This window comes from Dromiciops gliroides, chromosome 4 (genome assembly GCF_019393635.1).
Source record: "Dromiciops gliroides isolate mDroGli1 chromosome 4, mDroGli1.pri, whole genome shotgun sequence".
NCBI classification, from domain to species: Eukaryota; Metazoa; Chordata; class Mammalia; order Microbiotheria; family Microbiotheriidae; genus Dromiciops; species Dromiciops gliroides.
In genome coordinates this window covers 28,242,247-28,269,532 of record NC_057864.1, presented here as the reverse complement: position 1 = coordinate 28,269,532, position 27,286 = coordinate 28,242,247, and the positions used below count along the sequence as shown (strand labels likewise).

Genomic DNA, 27,286 nt, shown 5'->3' with positions numbered 1-27,286 from the left:
GGTTCTGCAGCTATCTGTAGGCCCACTTTACAGTGGAGAAAACTGAGGCTAAGACTTACCCAAGGCTACCTGCAAGTCAGTGGCAGAGGTGAGTTGGGATGTGAACCAGGATCTTTTGGAAGCCAGGTGCATCCATTCCTCCTTCCATGATGTTCAGGGTTCTGTACTAAGCTAGGCCCCAGGTAAACAGAGATGAATGAGGCCCAGGGTCTGTCCCCTAGTGGTGTACATCTTGGCAGGACTTCAATCCCATCTCTACCCTGACTGCCTGTGTGATCCTGGGGCAAGTTGTTTTCTCTGGATTTCAGTTTCCTTATCAATAAAACGGGGTAGACATGTCAGATGAGATGTTTGTCAATCTTGCTGCTCTCAGGCCACACCTGGGGGGGACTGCATCCTCACCACTCCTGTGTTCTTCTGTCTCTGTTCCTCTGCTCAGACTGTCTGTTCATTCACTGGATGAGAAATGGACCCCAACCTCAGTCTCTCCAGGTCCATGGCAAATGCCATCTCCCGCAGGAAGTCTTCTTGAGCCTCTTCTCTTATCTCATGGCTTTTAGAGGGTTAAGAGAAGCAGGAGAACTTTAATCCAACCTCCCTCAGGTGAGCCCTGCATCCTCTATCTTAATGCTCTTCAGCCCAGCATTCACAGTCCTCCCCAACCTCCTCACTTTTGTACAAGCAAATGATCAGATAGGCTCAGGTGACTCAGGAATGGGCATGACAAACAATCCCACTGACCACACTGGCGTATGGCAGAGGGAGGAAGAGGAATAAACGGATGAAGCTTTGGGGGATCAGGCGGAGTGAAACCCTCATCTGCCAGATACTCCTCCTGCCTAACAGCAGAGAAAAACAACAAGGCAAAGACATGACAGGAGCCTGACAATGCAATGTATCCTGTCCAAGGAGTCCCCCATATCTCTACCCTGAGGAAGCAGGGGTGTCTCAGCATCTCTTCTCCAGAATTTTCCCTGGTTTTTCCATTACCAAGAGTTTAAGTAACGCTTTTTGAAAGCCAGGACACCCGACAGGTTCTTCTGCTTGGTAACAACCTCCTTCCAAGACGTTGCTCCCAGAGTCTTTTGAGTACCTGACTTTAATTCACTTATCCAGTATTACCCTGTATCACTTTCCCCTTTACAAAGAGAATGCAGAGTACCTGCAGGTGTATGAAGCAGGCTGCTCACAACAGCCCTGAGAGGAAAGTCCTCCTTTCCCACAGGAAGATACTTAGGCTCAGGAAGGAAACAATCTTTTCAAGCCACCCAGCCAGTAAGTTCAGGTGCAGAATCTGAACCTTGGGTCTTTTCCTGGTGGCCCGGCAGTATCACTACCAGGGAACCTGGAGTCAAGAAGACCCAAGTTTGGATCTGGTGGGATGATCCTGGGAAAGTCACTGAATTATTCCTAGGCCTCAGGGTCCTCCTTGGCCATAATGGCACTTACTTCACAGGGATGCTCTGAGAATCAGATGAGATAATGTAATACAAATGGTAGCTATTGCTATTATTGTTGTCCTTGTTATTCTTTTCATTTTGTATTCCCAAGACCTTCCACATACTAAGAACATGTTATCTGTTGACCAAATACCGAATATTTGGCTCAATGGCAGGAACTTGATAAATATCAGAGAGACTGTAAGACCTGCCACTGACCCCTAGCTGGTGGATGACCTGGGTAAGTCACTTACACTTTCCATGCCCCAGGATACTTTCTAAAGTTACAGACTGGTGGCAGAGCTAATTCTATAATACCAGTAACTCTACATAACAGAACTCACCACACTGCTTCCCTCCTTCCCTCCCAAAAAGAATGGAAAAAGTGGAATGCTTTCAAAGAAAGTGAGCCATCTGAAAACCCTTTACCCACATACTGTGCCACAGAGGGCTATGCTAGATATTATAGAAGGGGGTGATACAAAGACACAACTAGACCCAATTCTTGCTTTCATAGAATCTGTAGCCTAGTAGGGGATCAGAAACTAACCATACTAGTCAGAAGTGAGAAAACACTGGGAGGGTGGGGGGCGGGGGAGGTAGACATGATTGCTGTATTCAAGAACCTGAAGGGCTGAAACAGGAAAAAGGAATTCAAGTTGTTCTGCTTGGCCCCAGAAGGAAGAACAAGAACAAATGGGGAAAAATTACAAGAGGCAGATTTCAGCTTGATATAAGATATCATGGCTATTTGACAATGAAACAGGTGGGTTTCCCACTTCTCCAAGTATTCAAACCAAAGCAGGATTTTATGGGGAGGGGTACATTAGGAGGGGTAGAAGGAGAAAATTTGGGTTAGATGTCCACTAAGGTCCCTTCTAACTAAGATTTCAAGATCAGATGATTCTAGGGCTCTATGAGTTTGATTCTTTGACAGTCTACCATCATCTTTAAGAAAAGCAAAAGTTCAGTATTTTAATGCAAGAGGGGAAATGAGAAGCTTTCTCAACAAATACAGAAGTAAAGCAAGGATGTTCCTTTTCTTTTATATTATTTGATATAGTTTGAAAATGATAGTGTTAGGGGACCCCCATGCCAAGCCCATGCCTCTTCTTTTCTCCCCACCCCCACCCCTAAATTAGGAGAAACCTTGTCTTCCAGAGCTAAGGTACAGCAAGCAAGCTGTGCCCTGAGCTTGGCATAAAATCAGTCCTTTGTACTGACTCTCTGGATAAACTCTGCTGCAGCTAACTCATAGAATTAGCTCAAATCAGTTCCAGGTGGTCCTTGAGCTAAGACATGCACCTGTAGGAACCATATTCCAGTCATGAAGCCCTGCTATCAATAGACTTTTTGTCACTAGGCAAACTTGCCACCTTGTTGCCATTATGGATTCTTTGTCTTGTCACAACTATACGAATCACGGCTTATCCTTGCTGCCTTGGGTCCCTGATGCTGGCAGGCATGTCTAGTTTTCCATCCTCTTGTGGAATAAAACTTTTTCCTATAACCTCTGTGGGCTCTTTGGTAATTTATTTTTCAAGCTGACAACAGCAGCAGTTGTTGTTGTTTGTCCTTCATTCTCAAAGAGGGCCATGACATCAGGAGGTGGTGTCATGACTTACAGTGAATTGGATTTAAGCGAGGTAGGGCTGTACAAGGTCACCAACCTCACTCTTTCTCCAGAGCCATCTGGGTCCAGTGGCAAGATATAGAGCAGGACAGCTGGAGATGGCCCCGATGTTTAAAGCAATTCAGGTTAAGTGACTTGACCAGGGTCATACAGCTAGTACATGTCTGAGGTGAGATTTTAACTCAGGCCCTCTTGACTCCAGGGCCAGTGCTCTATCCACTGCACCACCTAGCTGTCCCTTGATAACAGCAGTAATAAAAGCACAAAAGAAAACAAAGGCCTGAAGATAGGCAAAGAAGATCAAAGCTATCCTTATCTTCATGATGGTTTACTTAGAAGACCATAGGGAACCAATAAAGACAATGAGACAATAACTTCAGCAAAGTATCGGGTTACAACTACCCCTTTCCCCTTCCTTCCAAATCACCAGAATTTCTATATAATAATAACAAAATCAATTAGGAAATAATAAAGAGAGAAGTCCCATTTAAAACCATTACAAAGTACACAAAAATCATTCTACCAGAGCTCATTCAATATCTGCAAAGGTATGATTTCAAACTATTCCTTAAAGAAATAAAAAATGCCTAAGATATTTAGCACTCATGACTGGACCCATGCTTATGGAACAAAGATGACGATACCACCAAAATTCTTGTACAGATCTAGTGCTATACCAGTCAAACTACCAAAGGGATACTTGTCAGAGTTAGACAAAATAAAATTCATTTTGGGGAAAAGAACTAGAATCTCAAGGGAAAACATAACCTCCCAAACCTGGTATAAGATTCAATTGGCTATTATTAAAGCCTTTTATAATGTGGCCATTTCGGGGCAGCTAGATGGCGCAGTGGATAGAGCACCGACCCTGGATTCAGGAGTACCCGAGTTCAAATTTGGCCTCAGACACTTAATACTTACTAGCTGTGTGACCCTGGGCAAGTCGCTTAACCCCAATTGCCTCACTTAAAAAAAAAAATAATGTGGCCATTTCCTAACTTTCAAGGCTGTGTGCATTTTATTCCCCTCCACTTCCTTGATGATACAGTGACATTGGGCTTCATATTGTTCCCTGTCCAAGACACTTGTCTCCAGACTCCCTACCTTTTCCCTGGGTGTCTCTCATCCCAGCCATGGTCTCCCTCCTTGTTGCCACATTCTGGATTTCTCGTTTCCTTCAACTCAAATCTCATTTTCAGCAAGAGGTCTTTCCTGTTCCCCCTTGATGATAGTTCCTTTCTTCTGAGATTCCCTTCCATTTACTCTGCTTTTGCCTTTCTCTGCATCACCAGCAAGGCACCTGACACACAGTAAGCACTTCATGAATGCTTGTTGACTTGACTAAAATGGAAATAGCATTTCCATACTGCAAACTATATTAGAAGGCAGGAATCATCAAAATGATTTGGTATTGGTTAATTTTCTGAAAAAGGAGATCGGGTGCAGCTAGGTGGTGCAGTGGATAAAGCACCAGCCCTGAATTCAGGAGGACCTGAGTTCAAATCTGACCTCAGACACTTAATACTTACTAGCTGTGTGACTCTGGGCAAGTTACTTAACCTTCATTGCCCCACAAAAAAATTTAAAAAATTAAAAAAAATAAATAAGGAGAGCAATGAAACGGACTAAATAAGGAAGAATAAAAAATACCTGAATTCAATACCTCAGTGTTCAATACCTGACAACATCTGAAAACTACCTATGAACAAACTCAATATTTGCTAGGAAGTGGCAGAAAACTGAAAGCCTGGAAGAAATTAGGTTTAGACTGACATCTTATACCATATTCCACAATTCAAAATGGATTTGAATACTAAAGATCATACCATAAACAACTAGAAGAGAAGTATATCACATGCCCTTTGCAGCTATGGATAGGGAATGAATTCTTAACCAAAGAAAGGGCAGAGACAAATACAAAAGACAAAACAGACAATTTTGATTTTGAGCAAAATTAGGATTTAGGATAAGGAGCTGACTGAGAAAAAATATTTACATCAGATTTCCTAGTCTGCTATTCAAAATATATGAGACTAACAAATATATGACCTAATGCTTTTTTCCAGTAGATAAGTGGTCAAAAGATATAAACAGTTTTCAAGAGAAGTTCAGATTATATAAAAGAATGATTCAGATCACTTCAAAACATCCTTAAGGTTTCACCTCACACCCAGAAAAACAGCAACGAGGACAAAAGATAGAGATATTCATGATTGTGTTAGATGTGGAAAGACAAAGACTAGTGCACTGTTGGTGGAGCTGTGAATGACACTGCACAACCATTTTGTAAAGAGATTTGGAATTATGAAAAGAAAGTAACTCAAATGCCTATATACTTTGTTTTTTTTTGTTTGGTTGGTTTTGCGGGGCAATGGGGGTTAAGTGACTTGCCCAGGGTCACACAGCTAGTAAGTGTCTGAGGCTGGATTTGAACTCAGGTACTCCTGAATCCAGGGCCAGTGCTTTATCCACTGCGCCACCTAGCCGCCCCCAAATGCCTATATACTTTGACCCAGAGATTCCATTTACTGTGGCTAAAATTGTCAGTGCTGCCACCAACTAGAACCAGAGCTAGAACCAATACACCAAAACTATAACCCAAACCCAATACCACAAATTTAGGGAGCAAAAAGGGTTGAGTTCACCAGCAAGGACAGAGACTCCAAAGGAACAAAGGACAAAGCTTGGTGACAGGTATGGGGCACTTTAGGTTTGGACAAGGCCTGTTGCTAGGGGCGAGGAACAGGAAAGGCACTTCTTCAGGCTAGTTCTCTTGTAACCCCCCCATGATAGATAGGATGTTCTTGCTGTTTCAGCAGTGAGAAAGGTTGAAGATGGAGCGGGCGCTGCAATATGAACTGTCAGGAGCAAGACAGAGAAATGCAGACAAAACGAACTTGATTTTGCTTTACTGGCTGCCCACAGTATGTTCTCCCTCCAATCTCCAGCCAGGAGCATTTTCCCCATTTACTTGAGTTGCTCACAGGTGAAGCTGGGCAAGCACAAACTTGTCATCAATGACCCTCATCACGTCAGAGATCCCCTGAGAGAAATTCTCATTCCAAGTAAGGTTGGGACAGGCCCCTGGGCATTAGAGCCTGAGGGCAGGAGGGGCACCCCATCTTTTATAGGGCATACTGTGTCCACCAAACAACTATCAACTGCCTACCAGCAGGAGGCTAAGATTCATTTGAGATGATTCCACAAACGTGTGTGAAGCACCTACTGTTTTCAAAGGAGACCGAGGCCTTAAAGCTGGATCATAAGACCTGGAGAAGGAAGGGTCCTTAGCTATCATCTGGTTCAACCCTTTCATTTTACAAAAGAAGAATACCCCTGGAAGGTAACTCGGACTGGGGCATCATCCCAAAGCTGGTGCCTTTTCCACTGAACCTTTAAGTGGGCATGGCCTGTGGGGGAGGGGAATGTGGCTGCTGAAAGGGGCAGTTACCACGTGGCCCCAGGGATCCACAAAGGTTTCTGGAAAGAGAAAGACACGCATGCAGAGCATTTACTGTAAAAGGACATTCAGAGGAAGAGGTTTTACTTATTCCCATCATTTCTTGACTTCTCTGGCCAACCATTCAGGTATGGGTTGACTTAGCTTTTGTACAAGCCAGAGAGATGGGAAAAGCTAAATTTGTGCCCAAATGAGCATGATATTGAATGGTGATGATTTAAGTCCATCTGGATTTTCTTCTGGGTCCAGGTTTCAGCTTTGCTACTCACACACTATGACCCTGGGTATGCCGCTGCCCCATTCCAAGCATCCGGTGTAAATAACAAGTTCTGCCTTGCTTTCCCATTCAGTGTCAGACAGGTGCTGACTGCTGTCATTATTGATCAGCGCTGAGGGGTCTGGGAGGTGGAGGGTCCTCTTCATGGAGGCCTTTAAGCAGAGGCTGGAGGACACTTTGTTGGGGAAGTCACGGAGGATCCTTGTAGAGAGAGGTTTGGACCATGTGCCAGTCCCATGGCTGTGACCTGACCATGGTCACATACAGCAAATGGCAGAGCCAGAGACCCTGAAGCCACCTCCCTTGAGTCCAAATCCAATGGCATTTCTCCCACAGTCTCTCATGGTGCCGTACATGTTGGCTGGGCTTGGGCGGGGAGAATTTCTAACACATTTTGATGTACATCCAGGCTATGAAAGGTAGAGTGAGTACTCTCTCACACATGAGCATGCCCAAGTGTGTGTGCACACATGTACACGCACATGCGCGCATGTGCACACACACACACATCCCCCTCTCTCCACAGAGACAGCATCCCAGAGCTTTGGCTTTGAACGTGAGTTAAAAGAGTTGAGTCCTCAGCGTCCACAAAAGGCTTGCCGCCATCATGATTTATTCTGATGTATTTACTTATCCAATTACCCCAACAGCAGGAGATCATTAAATCTTCCAGTTACCAGATGCAGCACTTTGAATATCTTGAATGTTACCAAGGCTCTCTCAGAGCTATGTTGATATTACATTTTATCTCTGCAAAAGCTTATGAAACTGGAAGGCAAGAACTGTGAATGGAGCAGGTGTTTGCTTTGAAGGCTGGGCCAGTAGGAGCCTGGATGAGGCCCAAGCAGAGACCAGGGTTTCCCCAACTTTTGGGGGACTTGCAGGAGGCGTGTTGAGAGGAGAAAACCTGGCTTCCACTCAAATGGAAGCTATTAGAAAGAAGTGAATCCACGAAGACAGGCTGGCACATTGGGGAAATCACTGGAGTGGAAGGCAAGCTCAAGGGTCAGGTCTGCCACCAGTTCGGGAGGTGAGTCTGTACAAGGCCCCATATCTCTCAGTATGTAGAATGATGCTGACACACATGCCCTTCCAACTCTGACATTCCATGATTTTATGAGCAGAATGGAAAGTAGGTTAGAAAGACAACCTGAATTATGGGGTGCAGTAAATCCCCTCCTGGCTCTTATCATTGACATCATCAGCTAACCAACACTTCCCAAGCCCCAAGTGGCAGGTGTGCCAGGCTTTTAGTCCTTCCTTCATCACTGACTTGATGGGTGACCTTAGAGAAGTCCCTGTCTACAGTACTGAGATATTATTAGCCTCTCAGTTCTACGCAGTTCAGTCCACAGCATGTGCCGAATCTGTACAGAGATCTAGTGCTCGGGATTAAGGGAGATTCAGTTTAAATACAGCAATCTTTGTCCTCATGGAGCTGACTATCTAACAGGGGATACTAGAGCAGTGGGTATGCACAGGTGCACATGTGTGTTAGTGCACGCACACACACACACACCCTAAATAAAAAATAAATGAATAGGGCAGCTAGGTGGCGCAGTGGATAGAGCACCAGCCCTGGAGTCAGGAGTACCTGAGTTCAAATCCGGCCTCAGACACTTAACACTTACTAGCTGTGTGACCCTGGGCAAGTCACTTAACCCCAATTGCCTCACTAAAAAAAAAAATAAATGAATGAATAAATGAAAGCAAAGTAGCAAATGGGTCAGGGAGGAGAAAACAAAGTGGTAGGTTTGGTCTGAGGGGAGAAGAGCCAACTACAGACAGGGTTGGGGAGGATCAGTGAGCCCGTTTCCCCCACCACCCATCCCCCCAGTCATCCAGGTGGCACGTGAGTTACGTTTCAAAGGGTAGGCAGAAATTTAAATGGTGGAGAGGGGTGGAGAGGGCAGTTTAGGCCCAGGAAATCACCTGGACAAAGGACAAAGAAGTGGGAAAGCATGGGGGTATGTACAGGAAACAGTGAGTAACTCAATTCAATGTGAAAAGCTAGGAGTGGTAGGAGGCTTTAGACAGGGAAGGCCTTTGTATGCCAGGCAAAGGAATTCTAACTTGGATTTGTATGTGATGAGGCCCTCCTGAAGAGTTCTGAGGTGAGGCCTTATATCCAGAACTCTATATGAGGAAGGCCAGTCGGACAAAGGCATGAAGGATAGTCTGGAAGTGGGAAGACCTGGAAAAAGGGTCTCAGAACAGTTTGTACTGGAATGGTGGCCATGACAATAGAGAGAGGATTTTGCAGGGAGATCCACGAGTCTTGGCAACTGACAGAATCTGAAAGGTGAGGAAGAAGAAAGGTCAGAGACAGTCCTACAGTTACAAGTGTGAGCACCCAGGGCACACAGGAGTGAAGTCAGGAGGAGGAGCAGGGAAGACAAAAAGTTTAATCTGGGACAAGCTGAACCTGAGGGTCTGAAGCTTCCCAGGAGAGATGTAGGCTGGAGCCATGAGAATACATGGAAGGGTGTGGAGAGACTTAAGAGACGCCTGGTGAAGGGATGGGAATTGGATGTGAGGCCAGTGATGGAAACCGAGGAATGGGGGGAGAGGTTTCTTGTGAGGGCCGCTGATTCTGTGTATGAGAAGAGCTCGCAAGCATGGAAACAAGGCATCTTAAAGGCCCTTCCAGGAACCTGGGACATGTCACTGTGAGAGCTCTTTTCAAAAGTTCAAAGGTCTGAAGGATCATGATATGAAAGAGGCATTGGGCGTATTCTGCTGGGCCCTAGAGGGCAGAACTAGCAGCAATGGAAGAGTAGTGGTGGCAGCAATGGAGAGGGAAAAGCAAATCTAGGCTCAACATCAGGAAGAACTTCCTAATTATTAGAACTTGCCTGGTGAAATAGTGAGCTCCCCATCACTGGATAAATAAAAACATAATGTCCAGAAAAGAGCAGCCTGTAGTCTTGTGGTAAGAACATAGGTGGGACAAGGCACAGTTTAGGAAGGGCCTGAATAGACCGCACAACATCCAGTGGCCAGCCAGGGTGGAAGAGGGCCTCCAATTCATGCCATATGAGCAAGTGCTGAAGGAACTGGGGACAGGCCAAGACTCAAGGGCTCTAGGGTCAAGTGCTTTGTTCTAGTTGGCCCCCAAATCTAGAACCAGGAGCAAGTGGGGAAAGGTGCAAAGTGACTCAAGGTAGTGAGTCCACCATCACTCGAGGTCTTCAAGGAGAGGGAAGGTTTTAGAAGGAAGGGATTTACACTTTGGGACAGGGTGGAAGGGATGGGTTCCTTCCAACTCTGAGGTCCTACAGTATTATAAAAAGATTACTTTCTCTGCACAGGAGACTATGATCAGAGAAACCCCAGGCCCTCAAAGTCCTGAAGTACTCTAAGTGCCCACCTTTTGTCCCTGTACTAGGCAGGACTGGGGGATTATCCATCTTGATCTCCCCAGTTCTTTGCAGGGGTCCCAGTATAGCCTCAGGCACCTACAGACTAGAATCGCCCTGTGTTGACTCAACCTCCTCCGGGCTCTGAAAGGGCCAGTGGCCCCACCAGTACACACTACCTGGGCCTGGCTACATTTGCAGCCCAGATTACATGGAGCTACAACAGTCGCCCTTTCAGGAAGGAACAGATTTTTCCCTGTTCATTTAAATTGCTCTTAGAATTGGCTAATTAAAAGGATTTAACAATTCTTAATACTCTAAACAGAACAAACTGGTTCTGAATTATTAAGCAACATTGTGGATGCGTTCTGAATAACCTTATGTGACTTAGCTGCCACCTGATCCTGAGCCAGGGCTCTGATGAATCAATGTGAAATCCTGTCAAAGCCTCAGCTCACCGAGGCCTCCAGCGACAGTAAATAAAGAGCTTCAGGCTCTAGATAAAGTGCCTGTGATTCGCGGTCTCAGGCCAGGGGCTCACAAATAAAGCCTGTGGGACCAGCAAGTGCAAGGCTTTGAGCTCCAAGGCTCAGAGGGTCCTCAAGTACATCCAGGCTGCTTCATCACAGGGCCCTTGGAAGATGCACTGTCCCAGCTGGAAGGGCCTTGAAGATCCCATAGGGTCTTCTTATTTCAAAGGATGAAGCTAAGGCCTCCCTTGTCTAAAGCCTCTTACCATTCCTAGCTTTTCATATTGAATTGAGTTACTCACTGTTTCCTATACATACCCCCATGCTTTCCCACTTCTTTGTCATTTGTCCAGGTGATTTCCTGTGCCTAAACTGCCCTCTCCACCCCTCCCCACCATTTGAATTTCTACCCATCCTTTGAAACTTAACTCACGCACCACCTGGATGACGGGGGAATGGGTGGTGGGGGAAACGGGTTCACTGATCCTCCCCAACCTTGTCTGTAGTTGGCCCATCTCCCCTTAGACCAAACCTACCACTTTGTTTTCTCCTCCCTGATCCATTTGCTACTTTGTTTTCATTTATTATTTAGGCTGTGTGTGTGCACACACGTGTGTAAGAGGTACAAAATCAATGTGAATAAAATAATTCATTAAAAATTAGAATTGGGCAAGTGGAAACTTATGACTCCATGAGGCATCAAGAAACAATAAAACAAAGTCAAAAGAATGAGAAAAAAAAGAAAATGTGAAATACCTCACTGGAAAAACTGACCTGGAAAATATTTTAAGGTGAGATAATTTAAAAATTATTGGTGGGGTAGCTAGGTGGTGCAGTGGATAGAGCACTGAAGTCAGGAGGACCTGAGTTCAAATCCAGCCTCAGACACTTAACACTTACTAGCTGTGTGACCCTGGGCAAGTTACTTAACCCCAATTGCCTCACCAAAAAAAAAAAAAAAAATTGGATGATTCTACAATGCAATTATAAAAGATACAAGATGAGATGGCATAGAGGATGGGAAGATGGGTAAGGAGAATATTGTTGTGCCAATTAATTTTTCAGTAATAAAATGTTTTCACTTTTGTGGGGAGAAAAAAGAATTAGACAATCTGAAAGCCATAATCAAAGAAAGAGCCTTAGACTTGAGAAGTCTTAAATGAATGAATACAAAGTGAAATAAGAATGGGGACATCACTGGGCATAGTAACAGCAATGTTTTAATGTTGATCAGCTATAAAAGACTTTGTTACTCTGATCAATACAATGATCCAAGACAATTCCAAATGACTCATGATGAAAAAATGCTATACACCTCCAGAGAGAAAACTGACGAACTCTGAGTATAAACTGAAGTATAATTTTCTCACTTTCCTTATTTTTCTGTCTTAAAAAATGTGGCTAATATGTTTTCCAAGATTTCACATATACGATTGATATATTGCTTGTTTTCTAAGTATGTGGGGGAGAGGTAAGGGGAGGGAGAGAAACTGGAATTTCAAATTTAAAAAGAAAAGAATGCTAAATTAATAATAAACCTTAAAGAAATTAAAAAAAAAAAAAGGATGAGAGAAGCCAAGTGATGGCTTCCTGTTTCCCTAGCCAGTAAGTTAACAAGGGGGTTTAAAGTCAGGGTTCCTCCAAACCATGCTGTCTCATAATTAGTAACAATGTGATCACAGAGAAGTCACTCTGGGCATCAGAAACTCTGCCTGTCCTTCTCAGGAGCTTCTCAGAGAGCAGCTGGTCCAGTCTGGAACAGAGCAGGAAGCAGCTTGTGGTCACTCTGTCTCTGCCTGAAGATTGAAGAGGACAACCTTAGATCAAAGGTGGCTATGGGAATCACAAAGATTCTACACTGGGACTGGTTGTATGCAGAGCAGATGGGGCTCAAATATTCTTTCTCTGGGCTGTTGACACCCAAATTGGGGCCCTGGCTATGGGCCATGGCATGCCAATGCATGTGTGCATGGGCTGGGGAGTGCCACCCCTGGCTTTGGGAAGTACAAGTAGTATCTGGAAGAGAGTAATCTGTGCAATTATATGTGTGGTTGTTTCTGCTTACAAGGGAATTAACTATCATTTAGATTTTAAGTGAGCAAAGCATGTCTTTCAACAAGAAGCACTGTGAATGCTAAGTAATTTGCCAGTGATTCTGAGTTGGTAGCAGGTGGCAAATGTCCTGGATCACAGACAGGTCCTATCCATGTATTCTGAGCAATCCAATCCATTATAAACACACACCAAATGAACATTTATAGGAGGTTCAGTGACTTGCCCAGGGCCACACAGCTAGTAAGTGACTGAGTCTGGATTCAAACTCAAATCTTTCTCAGGTCTAGTGCTCTATCCACTTGGCTTTTAGCTACCTCCATAATTCTTAATGGATTGAATGGCAGGACTCAACGATTAATCATTAATGGTTCGATGTCAACTTGGAAGATTTCCAGAGGATTAATTTAGAGATCTGTGCTTGACCTTGAGCTGTTTAACATTTTTATAAGTGACTTGGACAAAGGAATAATGTCATGTTCATCAACTTTTCAGATCACAAAGCTGGGAGGGATAGATCATCCAATGGATAACACAAACGGGATCTAAAAATATCTTGAGAATTTATAGTACTGGACCAAATATAAGATGAAATCCAAAAATCTTACACTTGGGTTAAAAAAAATCAACTCCAAAAGGATGGGGCAGGGGAGGCATGGACAGTGGTTTGTTTAAAAAAGATCATTTTATTTAAGTTCAAAGTAAGTCAGCAATGTGACAAGGAGGCAAAAAAGGTCTCAGGCAGCATGGCATTAAGAGAAGCACAGTGCTCAGAGTTATGGCCCAGGCAGTCCCACAGTCCTCTATCTGGCTCAGAATACATCTGAAATACTGTTTCCACTCGTGGTACCACCATGTAAGAAACACACAGATAAGCTGGGCAGTGTTGAGACAAGGGTAAAACAACTGGGAATAATTTGCTTGGAGAAGACTCAAGGAGGACCAGACAGCTCTCTTCCACCCTGTCACCTGCTCTTGCTTCCATCTTCTGTACATGTACTTCGTTGGACTGTGCACCCACAGCATTCTTTGTAAACAATTTCCACTTTTTTTGCTTTCCTGGAATTGTTGCTTTTTATGTCTTCAGAATTTTATTAAGCACATCCCATCCTTCCTTGGCTCAACTGCTCTGTCCATCCAGTAGATCTTGCTTATCTTTTCCTGAACTCTTGGAAAGCTGCTCTTCCAAGTCCAGAGTGCACATCACACTGCCCTCAGCTTTTCTTTGATTTTCTACCGAAAAGGACAAGGTAGAACAGCTGTTTCCTTCCAAAACAGATCCAGAAGAGAATTTACCCATATTGATCCTTCTACTTTTTAAAGTATGAAATTATCTTAACATCAAGTCAAGAAACGATGACTTGCTCTGCTTTTGGCAGAAAGAGTTGCCCCACGTGCCTGGATAATTGGATCCCTCATCAGTGATTCTGGACCAGGCTTGATTTCTCCCCCCTGAACTACTCTCACCCACTTTCTTTTTCTGTCCAGGTGGTCTGTCGTAGACTCTGTCTCCAGGTTTGTTTTCTCTCTTAATAAACAATGCTACCACACCAGAAGAACCACACTGCAGCCATGAATCTTGGTGAGAAGCCCGAGGCTGAATGTCTTTCCTTAGATTAGGTTTTCGGTTGCAACTCATCTTACTTGTTTGTCATCATTAGTGTACAGACATGTGAGGCAATGAATGTCATTATGAGATCTTATTTTGGATTTTGCTTTGTAGCTATTCTCCATGGTGTCTATCATGGGGGACATGCTTAAGCTAATTTTCTTTCTGCTTTTTCAGCTGAAGGTCTTTTAAACCAGATCTGCAAGATTCAAGGTAAATGCATTATTTTTTACTTCATTAAAATAAGCTTGTATAGTTTTAATTATAAGTGTGTTAAAAAAATCTATGCCGCATTACTCATTTGTTACCCTGGATCACATTATATATACTGTTAGAACTAAATAAAAAGCAAGATGCTATGCATTGGTGTACATATGGATTGGCATACTTCTTGCCATAATTTCAAGGATCATCAGGAGTCTTTAGTCCATGGGATGGCACGCACTGCAGACAAATTCATTCTTCCCAGTCTTTTTGAGTTGTGCTTGCCCCAATATTCATTATTCCTACATATGAGGTGATAATACAGAAATCTGAATCTCCGGATGCCATTTTCTCAATAAGTTGTTCCATCTGTCCTTCTCTTGTGTATCTCTTGCTTCAATAGGTTAGGAGGGATGAAAATACCACCTTTGCTCTTCAAGTTTCTTGACAAGAATTCATAACCCTTGCAATGCTCTCTAGATTCATTCACCTAGTATCATCAATTGGGCCTTCACGTCTTGGTTCCATGCCACAGCACAACAGACCTCTCCACTGTAAATGCCAAATTGGCAGAATAACCTTGACAGGAAGGAAACAATGACGGCTCCCCGTGTCTACTCTTCTGATGCTTGTTAGATCCTCCTTACTACCTGTGTGACCCTGGAACAATTACTTAGCTTTTCTGGGCCTTCTGAGGCCCATTCCACAGTAAGACCGTGACTTTGTGCTTTCTCTTGCTGCCCTGCGAGGATCCACGTCATCACTCAGATGTGCAAAGGACAAGAAGCAGCTCCAAGATCTAGTTCTCCCTTCTGCAGAACAGCTTCGTGGTCATCGGTTCCAGGGGCTCAGTAGTCTTCCCATTTATTACCTGGGTCACATTCTATCGCACAGGTGAGGTTTCTCTGAATACCTTTGCTTCTTTGTTTTTAAAGCCACCTTTCTTTCCCTTTGTAAAGGCCCACATCATTCTCCCTGATAACTGGAGAATAGAGGGGAATTGTTCCAATCCCATGACTTTCTTTTCTAGGACACAGGACAGACTACTTGGAGTAAAGAGGAGAAGGGAAAGGAATAAGAATTTATAGAGTGCCTACTGTGTGCTTGGCACTGTGCGAAGCATCTCACAAGTATTATCTCATTTGATCCTTACAATACACTGGGATACAGATGTTATTATTGCTATCTCTGTTTTACAGATAAAGAAACTGAGGTTAAGTGATTTTCCCAGGATCACACAGCTAGCAAGTGCCTGGGGCCACATTTAAACTCAGGTCTTCTTGACTCAAGGTCTAGTGCTCTATCCAGTGTCACTTAGCTGCCAAAAGAAAACACTTATCTGGCCTTGCCAGGAATACAAATCTTGTGTGCTTTGTGAAAGTTACTGTCAATTTCTTCATGGTTTCACATTTGTAGGGAGTGATATCCTTAGTCGTTGTTTTTCTTGGTGACACTGTCTTCCCTAACCCTCCCCAGAATGTGACACCATGCTACCTAGGTTACAATGACTTCTGAATCTGTCATTCTCCCATATTAAGGAGACTATATAATTTTTCACCATGATGATTTCTAGTCTCTAGTACAAAACGGAAGTGTCTGTTTCCTTGAATCCTTAGTTTGACTCTTCAAGTCCTTCACTATCTGGTTCCACACTGATTTCATTTCAATCTCCTTTATGTGTTTTACATTCCAACCAAATTGACTGATTTCCTGTGTCCCATCTCCCACCTCTGAGTCTTTGCCAAGGCTTTCTTCCAGGCTTCTCCTCTGCCTCAGGCACCAGCTCCTAGGAAAAGTCTGTCCTGACACCCTTCATGTCTGGCATACCATCTAATTGTCACCCAAGGCTTCCTCTGCACATAGTAGGTAGACATACTCTTTATTGAGTGATGTCCTAGCATTCATTTTCCCAGAAGAGCTGTAGAGGCTTATTCTCACAGATGCAGCTAACACTTGCCTGTAGCATGTGACAGTTTGAACCTTACAGCAATCCTATGAGGCAGGTACCACAGGCATTCCTTTCCCTGTAGTAGAGATTAGGAAACTTCCTCGGGCAGATGAAGGACTTGTCCAGGGTCACACAGCTAGTCAGAGGTGGGATTTGAATTCCTATCTTCCTTACTCAGAGTAACATGAATATAAAACAAATATTAAATATACTTTGGAGCATCTACAAAAGGCAATGAACATACCAGGCCCAGACAAGCAGATAAAGGTCTCCTTAACAATAAATTTAATTCTCCAAAAAGGAGATTTTGATTCAGTTAAAATAAATTTAAATTGTGTTTAAATTGTGGCTTCCCTATTCCTGTGTGACCCTGGGCAAGTCACTCTCTGGGCTTCAGTTTCTTTGTCAGTAAAATGGGGATAATAAGGGACTGACCTCTTGGTGTAGTAGCAAGGATTAAGTGAGATACATAGGCAAAGACCCCTCTTAGATGACAGCCTTTTCATAGCAGTTTAATGAACTCATGAGCCATGGTGTAGGGCTACCCGGGATGGACAGATCATGGTGGGGAGTTCTGACAAAAGGTGATTCATCGAAGAAGGAAAGAGCAAACCACTCCAGTATCTTTGCCATAAAGATATGATATCCCAAGATGAGTTTCTCAGGTAGGAAGGTGTCTAGTACGCTGCTGGGAAGGAGTCAGGACAGCTACAAGGAGCTCCAGACCTAATGAAGCAGCTGGGCCAAAGCCAAAAGGAAGCTGAGCTGAGGATGTGTCTGGCAATGAAAGGAAAGTCCAACATTGCACAGGAACCTGGAATATCAGATCTATGATCCAAAGTAAGCGGGGATATGGTCAAACAGAAGATGGAAAGAGTAAATGTTGACATCTTGGGTGTCAGTGAACTTAAATGGATGGGAACACATGAATTTAATTCAGATGATCACTACATATACTATTGTGAGCAAGAATCCCTTAGAAAAAAGGGAGTAGCCCTCACAGTAAATAAAAGATAAGAAAAGCAGTACTGGGTTATCATCTCAAAAATGACAGAATTATCTCTGTTGGAATCCAGGGCAAACTGTTCGACACCAAGTAATACATGCCTATGCTCCAACCACTGATGTTGATCAGTTCTATGAAGACCTACAACATCTTCTAGAAATAACACCAAAAAAAATGTCATGTTCACCATAGGGAATTGGAATGCCAAAGTAGAAAATCAAATGATAATTGGAACAATGGGCAAGTTTGGCCTTGGAGTACAAAATGAAGCAGGGCAGAGACCGAGAGAGTTTTATCGAGATAACTTTTTGGTCATAGCACTTTTTTCAACATCCCAAAAGGTGACTCTACACAGTCATTACCAGATAGTCAATATGGAAATCAGATTGATTATAGACTTAAATGAGTAATGCCAAGAAATAGAAAACAATAGGATGGGAAAGACAAGAGATCTCTTCAAGAAAATTAGAGATAATCAAGGGAAACTTTCATGCAAAAATGGGCATGATAAAAGACAAAAATGGCAGGGAACTAACAGAAGTAGAAAAGAGTAAGAAGAGGTGGCAAGAATATACTGAAGAACTAGACAAGAAAGATCTTAACATCACAGATAAGCGTGATGATGTGGTTACTTATCTAGAGCCACCCATCCTGGAGTACGAAGTCAAGTGGGCCTTAGGAAGCATTGCTAACAATAAGGCTAGTGGAGGTGATGGAATTCTAGCTGAGCTATTTAAAACTCTAAAAAATGATGCTATTCAAGTGGTGCACTCAATATGCCAGAAATTTTGGAAAACTCAACAGCGGCCACTGGATTATAAAAGATTAGCTTTGTGTCTCATGCTTCCGAGACACAGTTTGGCAACCACGAAGGGATACTAAACCCCTCAATCTTCTGATCTTCACGTTGGGTAAGAAATTTTATGTTTGTATGTTTCTCCTATTTTCATTGATTTTATGTGCCTGTCCCTTTAAATTTTCAATTGGGTTTCTTCTACTTGCTAAGTACCTAAGGATCTACTAAGTACCTCCTAAGTACCTGCTTTTCTCTAACTTTAGTCTGGTTAATCAAAGGGGGATAAAATCATGTTAACACTTCATTTTTGTGGATTTTCTATTTTGATTTATCTTTACTTACTTTCACCTTTAACTAATAACTTTATAAAGCATTATTATGAAAGGACCAACAGAGAAAATAAAGGGGTTGAAGAAAAACAAGAGAAACTTTATCATCATTGTATTTCAAGAATCTGCTTCTACTGCCATAGACAGGGACATATTTAGGATACTGTTCATTTATTACCAATTTTGATTACAGATGCTCAAGGAACAGTAGGGGATATATCCAAAATCCCCTCTGACATTCCTGAGTCCTTATGGGCCTCATCCTCTACTGAAGTGGGCTTCTTTAAATCTGCTATGCCTGCTACCTTTAAAGTTAAAGGGGGACCACCCCCATCTATTCCACACATTAGATTTTTTAGACATCACATTTAGATTTTAAACATCACAGCTTATACCTCAATCCTAAAGAAGGACAATGTCAAAGAATATTCAAATTACCAAACAATTGTACTCATTTCATATGCCAAGAGGGTTATGCTTAAGATTCTGCAAACTAGGCTCCAGCAGTATGTGAAACAAGAAATACCAGAAGAGTAGGCTGGTTTTTGAAGAGGCAGAGGAACCAAACTGCCGACATTTGCTGGATTATAGAGAAAGCAAGGCAGTTCCAAAAAAAAAAAAAATCTGCTTCTGCTTCATTGGTTACACTAAAGCCTTTGACTATGAGGATCATGACAAAAAAACGGAAGTCCTCAAAGGGATGGCAGTATCAGATCATCTTACTTATCACCTGAGGAACCTGTGTGCGGGTTAAGAAGCAACAGTTAGAACCAAACATGGAACAACTGATTGGTTTAAGATAGAAAAGCGAGAAGGACAAGGCTCAAAAGTGTCACCTTATTTATTTAACTTACATTCAGAGTATCATGTGAAATGCCAGGCTGGCTGAATCAAAAGCCAGAATTAAGATTGGCAGGAGATAAAGAACAGATTAAAGTATGTCAGAGTGGGAGGGTCACCCACTGCTTGAGCATACTAAGTGGGTAGCTAGTTGACCAGACTTGGGAGTCAGGAAGACCTAAATGAAAATCCTGCCTTAGACAAGAACTAGCTTTGCGACACTAGGCAAATCATTAACCTCTCACAGCCCATTTTCTCATCTATTCAATGGGGATAATAGCAACCACCTTACAAGGTTTTTGTGAGGATCAAATGAGATGATGTATGTAAAAGGGCTTTGTAAACCTTTAAGCAAGGAAAAGGAGGAGGAAATGGAAGAAAATGAAGGAGGAAAGGAGAGAAAGTAAGGAAAAGAAGAAGAGGAAAATGTGGAGAAGGGACAAGGAAGGGAAAGCAAGAAAAAAGGGAAGAGAGAATGTAAGAAAATAAGAGAGGGAAGGGAGAAGAAAAGTAAGAAGGAGAGACCAGGGCCAGGGGAGATGAAGCACATGGGCTGGAGAAGTTGGTCTTTCTGTTCACCTCTTGGTGGTCTGGCCTTGGGGCTGATGAGGAAAAGAGGCAAGTGAACACTAGCTCATTAATGTCAAAATAGACCTGGGCTGAGTGATGACTGAAGAGGGAGGGGTCTGCAGCAGTGGGAACAGGTGCATGTCCTCTAGAAATAGCTCCTAGATCTGAGGGGAGGGGCAGGATGAGTGCTTTCCCATCCAGCACAGGCATGGGGGTGGTGGCTGGGGTGATGTTCATGGAAGGAAGGCCAACACCAACATTGCACACTGGCTAAGATAAGCTGAAGCTTTTGGTTTAGAGAAGAAGCCTTAGGAGAGAGATCCTTCCTTTCCTCAAGAAGACAAACAACTACAATAAGCATCTTAGAAGCAAGGATAATGTCCCCTTGTTCTGCTGACTCCTGCACACTGCCCCCCAGGACAGAGCCTGCGTGAGAAAGAGCCTCTAATCTTTGGAGAAAAGGCAGATGATGAGCTGCTGCTCCCAGAGGTACTGTCACAGTCCTAACTGAGGAGACAGTATTTTCAGCTGTGCTTTTGAATGGCCTGCTGGTCTAGCTGTAACTTAAGATGACTTTTCCAAATTAGATACTAATCCTGCAGCTACAGATGGTGATTACAAAACAGCACCATGGAAATTCTAGCAGCACTGTAGGGAGGGGATGGACCACCATTTACCTGGCATCTCCCTTTGTTCTCTGAAATGCGATTGCATCCAGTATTGCCCCATGGATCCAAGTCTCTGTCAGGGTGGACCCAGCAAATCTGGGTAGGTCCTAGAGCAGTGGTGTCACACTCCAATAGAAAAGGGCCTATTAAATCATGCATAAAGACCTTTCCTGGCTGCATACCGAGTTAGAAAATCACAAATGAACATTATCTATGTTCTATTGTATTGTTATTTCATTTAATCATTTAAATCTGGTTTGGCTGCACTCTGCACTGGCTCACAGGCTCTGTATTTGATATCTCCGCTGGAGAGCACCCTTAACCATACAGCATCTTGGGGTTGAAAGGGATATTTAGGTCATCTAGGCCAACCATTACCTGAAAAAGGAACCTTTAAAAAATACTCCAAATAAGTAGCCATCCAGCTTCTCCTTGAAGATCTGCAGTGGTGGGGGGCTCACTATCTGTGAAAGCTGCCCATCTCCCTTTGGACAGTGTGGATTTTTAAGAAGTTTTTCCTTAGGTCACATTTAAATATGCCTCTATGCAACTTCTCATTATTCCTAGCTCTGTCCTTTGGGTCAAAGACAATAAACCAAATCACTCTTTCTGTGTAATACTCTTTCAAATACCTGAAGACAGCTATAATTCATGTTTCCCTAAGCCTTCTGTCCTCCAAGATAAACATGTCTTGCTTCTTCAACTGATCCTTCTTTGAAATGGTTTCAAATCTCTTCCCCATCCTAGTTGACCCCTGTCAATGGACTTCCTAAAATGCAGCAGTCCAAACTGGATAATCCAGGTATAGTCTGACAATGGGGTTATCATCACCCTTGTCCTCACACTAGGCCTCTCAATACAACCCAAATTCACCTAGGTTTTATGGGGGGAGAGACAAGTCACATGATGAACGCTGGCTTAAAGGTCCATTCAGACTCCTAGATCCTTTTCACACCAACTCTTTTCTAGTCATGTCCTCCCCATCTTGTACTTAGGCAGAAGTTTTTGTGAATGTAAGATCTTCATATTTATCCACATCTGCCATGGAAGACCAGTCCTGGACGGCATCTGGTCTCCTCAAAGCCAAGGTTGCTGAGTGGCTGGAAACAATGTCATGTTAGTGACCACAGCAGGAGTTCTCACCCCAGGGACCTCAGTCACTGCAAGGGCTATGCTAGACTTCCAATCTCTAAAAGCTTCAAAAAGCACCAACGCTCTCATCAAATGACTATATAATAAATTATCACATATACCATCTATAGACTGAATGTTTCGCTCTCTCTCTCTCTCTCTCTCTCTCACACACACACACACCCCTACTATTATTTTCAAATATATGTAGATAGATGCTGTTATTAAAAAAGCCACCTAATTTTAAAAGTTTTGCTGAATTCGTAGTAGTTTTGTAAACTAGAAAGAGGATTCATTATCTATCATAACATGAAAAGTGGAAAGAAAGCTGGTTATAGAGTCTGGAGACCTGGGGTTTGAATCTGCCTTTAGAAACTCATTAGCCACAAGACCGAGGACAAGTCACACCACCTTTTCAGTTTCCTTTTCTGTAAAATGGGACTACCTAAAGCATTCTGCTATTTTTAGAGCACTAGAAATGTGCCATTATTGTTTCCTTAATCAAGACATATTGTTATTATGTGGGGCTCCAGTAATTTTTTGGCTTTACAAAAGAGACATCAAACTCAGAAAGGTTAGGACTAGAACAGGGTTGGGCAGCTAGGTGGCACAATTCATAGAGTACGGGGCCAGGAGTCAGGAAGATGTGAGTTCAAATATGACCTTAGGTCAGTCAGTTTTAAACTTAACTCGGTTTGCCTCAGTTTCCTCACCTATAAAATGAGGTGGATAAGGGACTAGCAAACCACTCCAGTATCTGCCAAGAAAACCCCAAATGAAACCACAAAGAGTCAGTTGTGACTGAACAACAACAACAACAGGGTTCTTAACTTGGGGTCTGTGTTATAACAATGTTGATATAATTGGTTCCCTTTATAATTCTATGAATTTTATTTTATGCATTTGAAAACATGATTCTGAGAAGGGTCCTCCAGGCTTTACCACATTGCCTAGGAGTCTAGGACACAAAAATGGTGAAGAAACCCTAGGGTAGAGTAAGTCCTTTTGGTCCAGACCTTGAATCCTGGGACCAGGCCAGAAGAAAAGTAGCCAGAGGCTAGGAGGGGCTTCAGGTTTGCTGTGGGCCACTAGGATAACAAGCTCTTCTTCATCAGTCCACGAGCAAGGCCAAGCTACCAACAGGCAGCTATGTTCTTTGTTAGGGGTATGTGATGGCAAAAAGGTGGGTTGCTTTTTATGCTTTCTACTGTAACTTAACAGATCTAAAGTGATAAGTTAGAATGAAAAAGGAAAAAATGGGAAAGTGATCCACAAAGGCTGGACCACAGCAACCTCACTCTGAGTCCCCCGGCACCTTCTTTCTGGGCACTGGGCATCAAGCACAGGCTGTTTTACATTCAGCTGGTTTAACAGGCAAGGTGGTTAGTGTGTGGGTCATTAGCTTTTCCTAGAAAATTCCTCCTGTTTACAGAGTGCTTCCTAGCTCCAATGCTCTGTCTAGGCAGCATAGTACTCACTTAATGGGTGTGCCAGTTCCCATGTCTAAAGAACTTGAGACAAAGTGCCTTTTCCATGGCAGGTAGGTGTCTTATTCTCTTTCTATTCTATGAACTCCTGAGGGTAGGGAATATGTCTTCCCCACCAATGAATGGTCCTAGGGAAATTGCATAGAAGCCCTGCATAAGAGACAAAAATACTTGATAGCTTTACAAAACAAATGATTAGATGTTACTCAAGGGAAGATGAGTTAAGCCACGAATGCCCTAGAAAATGTGCACATCTGAGTCTGAGTCTGCAGGTGTGCACTGAAGGAAAAGGTGATCACTTCCTTGTTCACGGGCTTCTGCACAAGAAGTGATCTTGGGATCTAGTCTAATTGCTTCATTTTACAGAGGTGGCACCTGAGGGCCAGGGAGGTGAGGTGCCCTTTTGATGCCACACAGATAGTGCAGAACAGAGCTCTGATCCAAACCCAAAATGTAACACTCTCTCCATTCCACACCACCTCCCAAATCTGGACAATATCCTCTAGGTCTGGCCTGCAACACTCTACCTTCCCTAGGTCTGTCTGTTGAAACTAACACTGAGAGTCAATTTGAAAAATGTCTGGGCACAATGCTATCACAGCTAGACTCCCCTGATCATGCCCACATTAAGTGTGTTTGACAAGATGATTTTTTGAGGTTTCTTTCCTGCTCATAATCACAGGATTTTAAGAATGGCTGCTTTTGTCAGGCGCATGGGCCCCCGGGAAAAGCTTCAACACCATACCCGTGAGTTTTTCTGCTCCACTGGACAGCGGGCCCAGTGCAGAGAGCAAGCAGGCATTCCTTTGGAGCCCTGCCAAGTTAAGCAAGTTTGGCTGCCTTTGCAAGGCACAGGGGAGATCAGAGAGGAAGAAGAAGCAAGAAAAGGACATATACCTCCACTGAACAAACACAAAACTCTCTCAGTTAGTCTTGCATCATGGGAATTCACAATACCTCAAGAGCTGTAAGGGCCCCAAGAAGTGGTCATGCAGCCTTTGCTCAAAGACCTCCGTAGGGGTCTGCAAGGACTCTTGCTCAAGAATTTACAAGGAAAGAGATATCAATGGGGTATAAGGCACTTCCTAATTGGCACAACTGTCCCCAAGGTGGAGCATGTGAAGAGTCTAGGGGGACAGTAGGCGGGGCAGGAGGGCCAGAAACCATGTCATATGAGGAATGGCAGTGGTACAGGATGTGGTAGATGACCGTGGCATCTTGCCCATTTGACCAAGCTCTAAGTGCTCCAAAGTGTCTGCTTCAACCACCTTCATGGGGTTTGGACAAGACTTTGCAATGACATGACCTTGAAACAGGTCACAGAATCTCTGAAGTCATCTCCTGGAACTCAACTTCTCTCTACCCTCTTCTCATTCTGAGATGGAAAGGTAAGACTTACCCTGCTTAGTGCTAGAGAACAGAACTAGGAGCAAGGGGGAGAGAGGAGCTGTCTCAGGAGGTGTTCTCTCCCCACCATCCCTCCAGCCCAGCCTCCATCAGTGGAGGTGGGTAACAGCTTGTTAAGGACATTGTAGACATGATTCCTGCTTCTAGCAGTGTCTGGGCCTGATGATGTTGGAGGTACCTTTCACCTACAGAATTCCAGAAACCTGGGGATTTTCCTGGTTTACTTCATGTGGGTTGTCCAGCTTGTACGATGGGGCCAGCAATCACCATGACTTACACAGCTTAACTCTGTCCTTCTGACCCATTCATATGGCCCAAGTGAGGAAAAATATTTTAAAGTGGTTACTATGTGCCAAGCCCTGTGCTGAACACTGGGGAGACAAGTGAGGCAGGCACTGCCCTCAAGGAGATTACATTGGAATGGAAGAATACAAAGAGAAAGGGACTTTGGGGGCCAAAGCTGGGTCCCATATTTCCTCGGACCCCCAGGAACAGACCAACCAACACAGTTCCCAGTTTCCCTGTGATACACAACGGCTGGACCGAAGATATCTTTTCTTTTTCTCTCAAGCACAAGACTGCACCACAGGTCCTTTCTTTCTTGCCTTTCCCACCTTCCCTCTAGCCCACTGGACTTCACAAACTGACTTGCGATTTCTTTTGACTTACGTCTCTCCGGGGAAATGTGCTCAGCAACTTGAACTCATCCCAGGGAAAGCCTTTGGAGGCCACGAAGTCGAAAACAACGCGCAGCTGGCTGCTCGCTAGGAAGCGCCGCTCCAGAAACTCCCCACTGGGCGTTCGGATCCGGAGCTTGCTCACGGGCTCCGTGCTCTCTTCTTTGGGTTCTGGAGGCAGAGATTGCTCCAAGGATAGCCGGATGGCCTGAGAGAAGCAAAAGGGAGGGATGTGAGTTCGGCATTCACAGGAAATCCCAGCAGCAGCAGTTCCCATTCGAGGCTACAAAACACTTGTGCCCCACAATAGTCTGGAAGGTCAGTGAAAACAGGATGATTATCCCTATGACTCAGAGTTGGTGTGGCTTGGCCATGGTCACACAGTTAGGAAATAATAGAATCATGATCTGAACCCAGGTCTTCTCCCTTGGAATTGAGGGCATTCTCTACCACATCAATGATGAGGGTTAAAATGGAAGCAGCTTATTTCCATTCTTCTTTCTAGAATGTCAACAATCCTGATCATGAGCTAGGCCTTGTGGCTGGCCTGTGGAACCATGTATTTTTCATTTCTTAATATTAGCCTACAAGACAACTAATTAAAATAAATCCCACCTTTATGACACATATTATTAAAGCGGTTGTTAACTGCATGGAGGGGATAGGTAACTTAATTGTTTGAAGGGCTTAGATATTTTTGATTGAGGGGATAGTCATCAAATACTCAGACCCTTCCCTTTCCCAGCCAGCATTTAAGTTGTTCGGAACATTTACAAAAAATATGTATGGTTGGAAACTCCACTTTCTACAGGTAGAAAAACCCAAATTGTTTAAAAATGCCCCCCAATAATCATAGAGCAAAGTAGAATCAAAATAAACCAAACAAATCGCAGGTGTGTGCCCAGAGAAATACTTAGGAAGGCATGGTGCTGTATCGGACCAGGAGTCAGGAAACACGGAATTTTTAATAATGTCTGAAAAGATCTCACATTGTAGAGTGTGGGAGCTAGAAGGGATCTCAACATATAGGATTAAAGCTGGGAAAAACTTTGGAAGGAAACTGTATATTTCAGGTTGATGTTTTCATCACTACTGAAAAATGAAAGCAAAGCCAACAGGAGAAAAGGGTGGATTTGGAAAAGTAAACAGCTGGTCAGAAAGGTGCTGAGTGAAAAAAGGATATGGATTTCTGAACCTAAAGCTAAAAATGTAAGAATGAAAGACTCCTGCCTAGGGATGCATACATGCAACAAAGGTGGGGGCTGGTAAGAATGTAACTGGGTAGAGACTTGCATGTCCAATGTAAATTGCTTTAAGTTGAAGAGTAATAAAGCCTACCTATGATCACCAACTAGAGAGCGTAGAAGGTTGATAAAAAAGACAAAATGTGAAAAAGGAGCTGGCAATAAAACTCCTGTGTCTATACTTAAATGCCCCATATCTGGAAACCAGGAAGGCAAAACAAAAGCTGCTAAACCAAGGAGGCACATTAGACCTTCTGGAGACCTTGAAGACTCGGGCTCAGACCCATAACTGACACAAAGCTGGAAGGGCAAACATCATTCAAAGGTAACAGGACACAGGGACATACAACTTCTGTTATTTTCATTTACAATATTATTTTATTAAGTTATTAATATAATCTTTCCATTTCCAAATATATCTCTCTTCCTTCCCCTACACAGTCATCCTTTGAAATGGAGAATTTTTAAAAAGATAAAAATGAAGTTCAGCAAAACCAGCTAATATAGCAACCACACCTGGCAAAGATACTCAGTAGTCCAAGCTCACAGCTCACCACTTCTGCAAAGAGTGGAGGGACATTTTTTCAACTTTTTTCTAGGGCCAAGATTCTTAGGAATCAGAGTTACATCATATTAAGTTTCCCTTTTTTGGGAAACCTTTTGTGCCACCTAACTGCCCC

At 43.4% G+C, this 27,286-nt stretch overlaps 1 protein-coding gene across 2 annotated transcripts in view; it reads right to left on the bottom strand.

Annotated features, from left to right (window-relative positions):
* FAF1 (Fas associated factor 1) overlaps positions 1-27,286 on the bottom strand; it is a 427,555-nt gene that overhangs the window by 9,694 nt on the left and 390,575 nt on the right. For both annotated transcript variants that reach the window (XM_044001590.1, XM_044001591.1), the window contains exon 18: positions 25,355-25,570. In XM_044001590.1, coding sequence (XP_043857525.1) covers positions 25,355-25,570 — 216 coding nt within the window. The remainder of the gene's footprint in view (positions 1-25,354; positions 25,571-27,286) is intronic.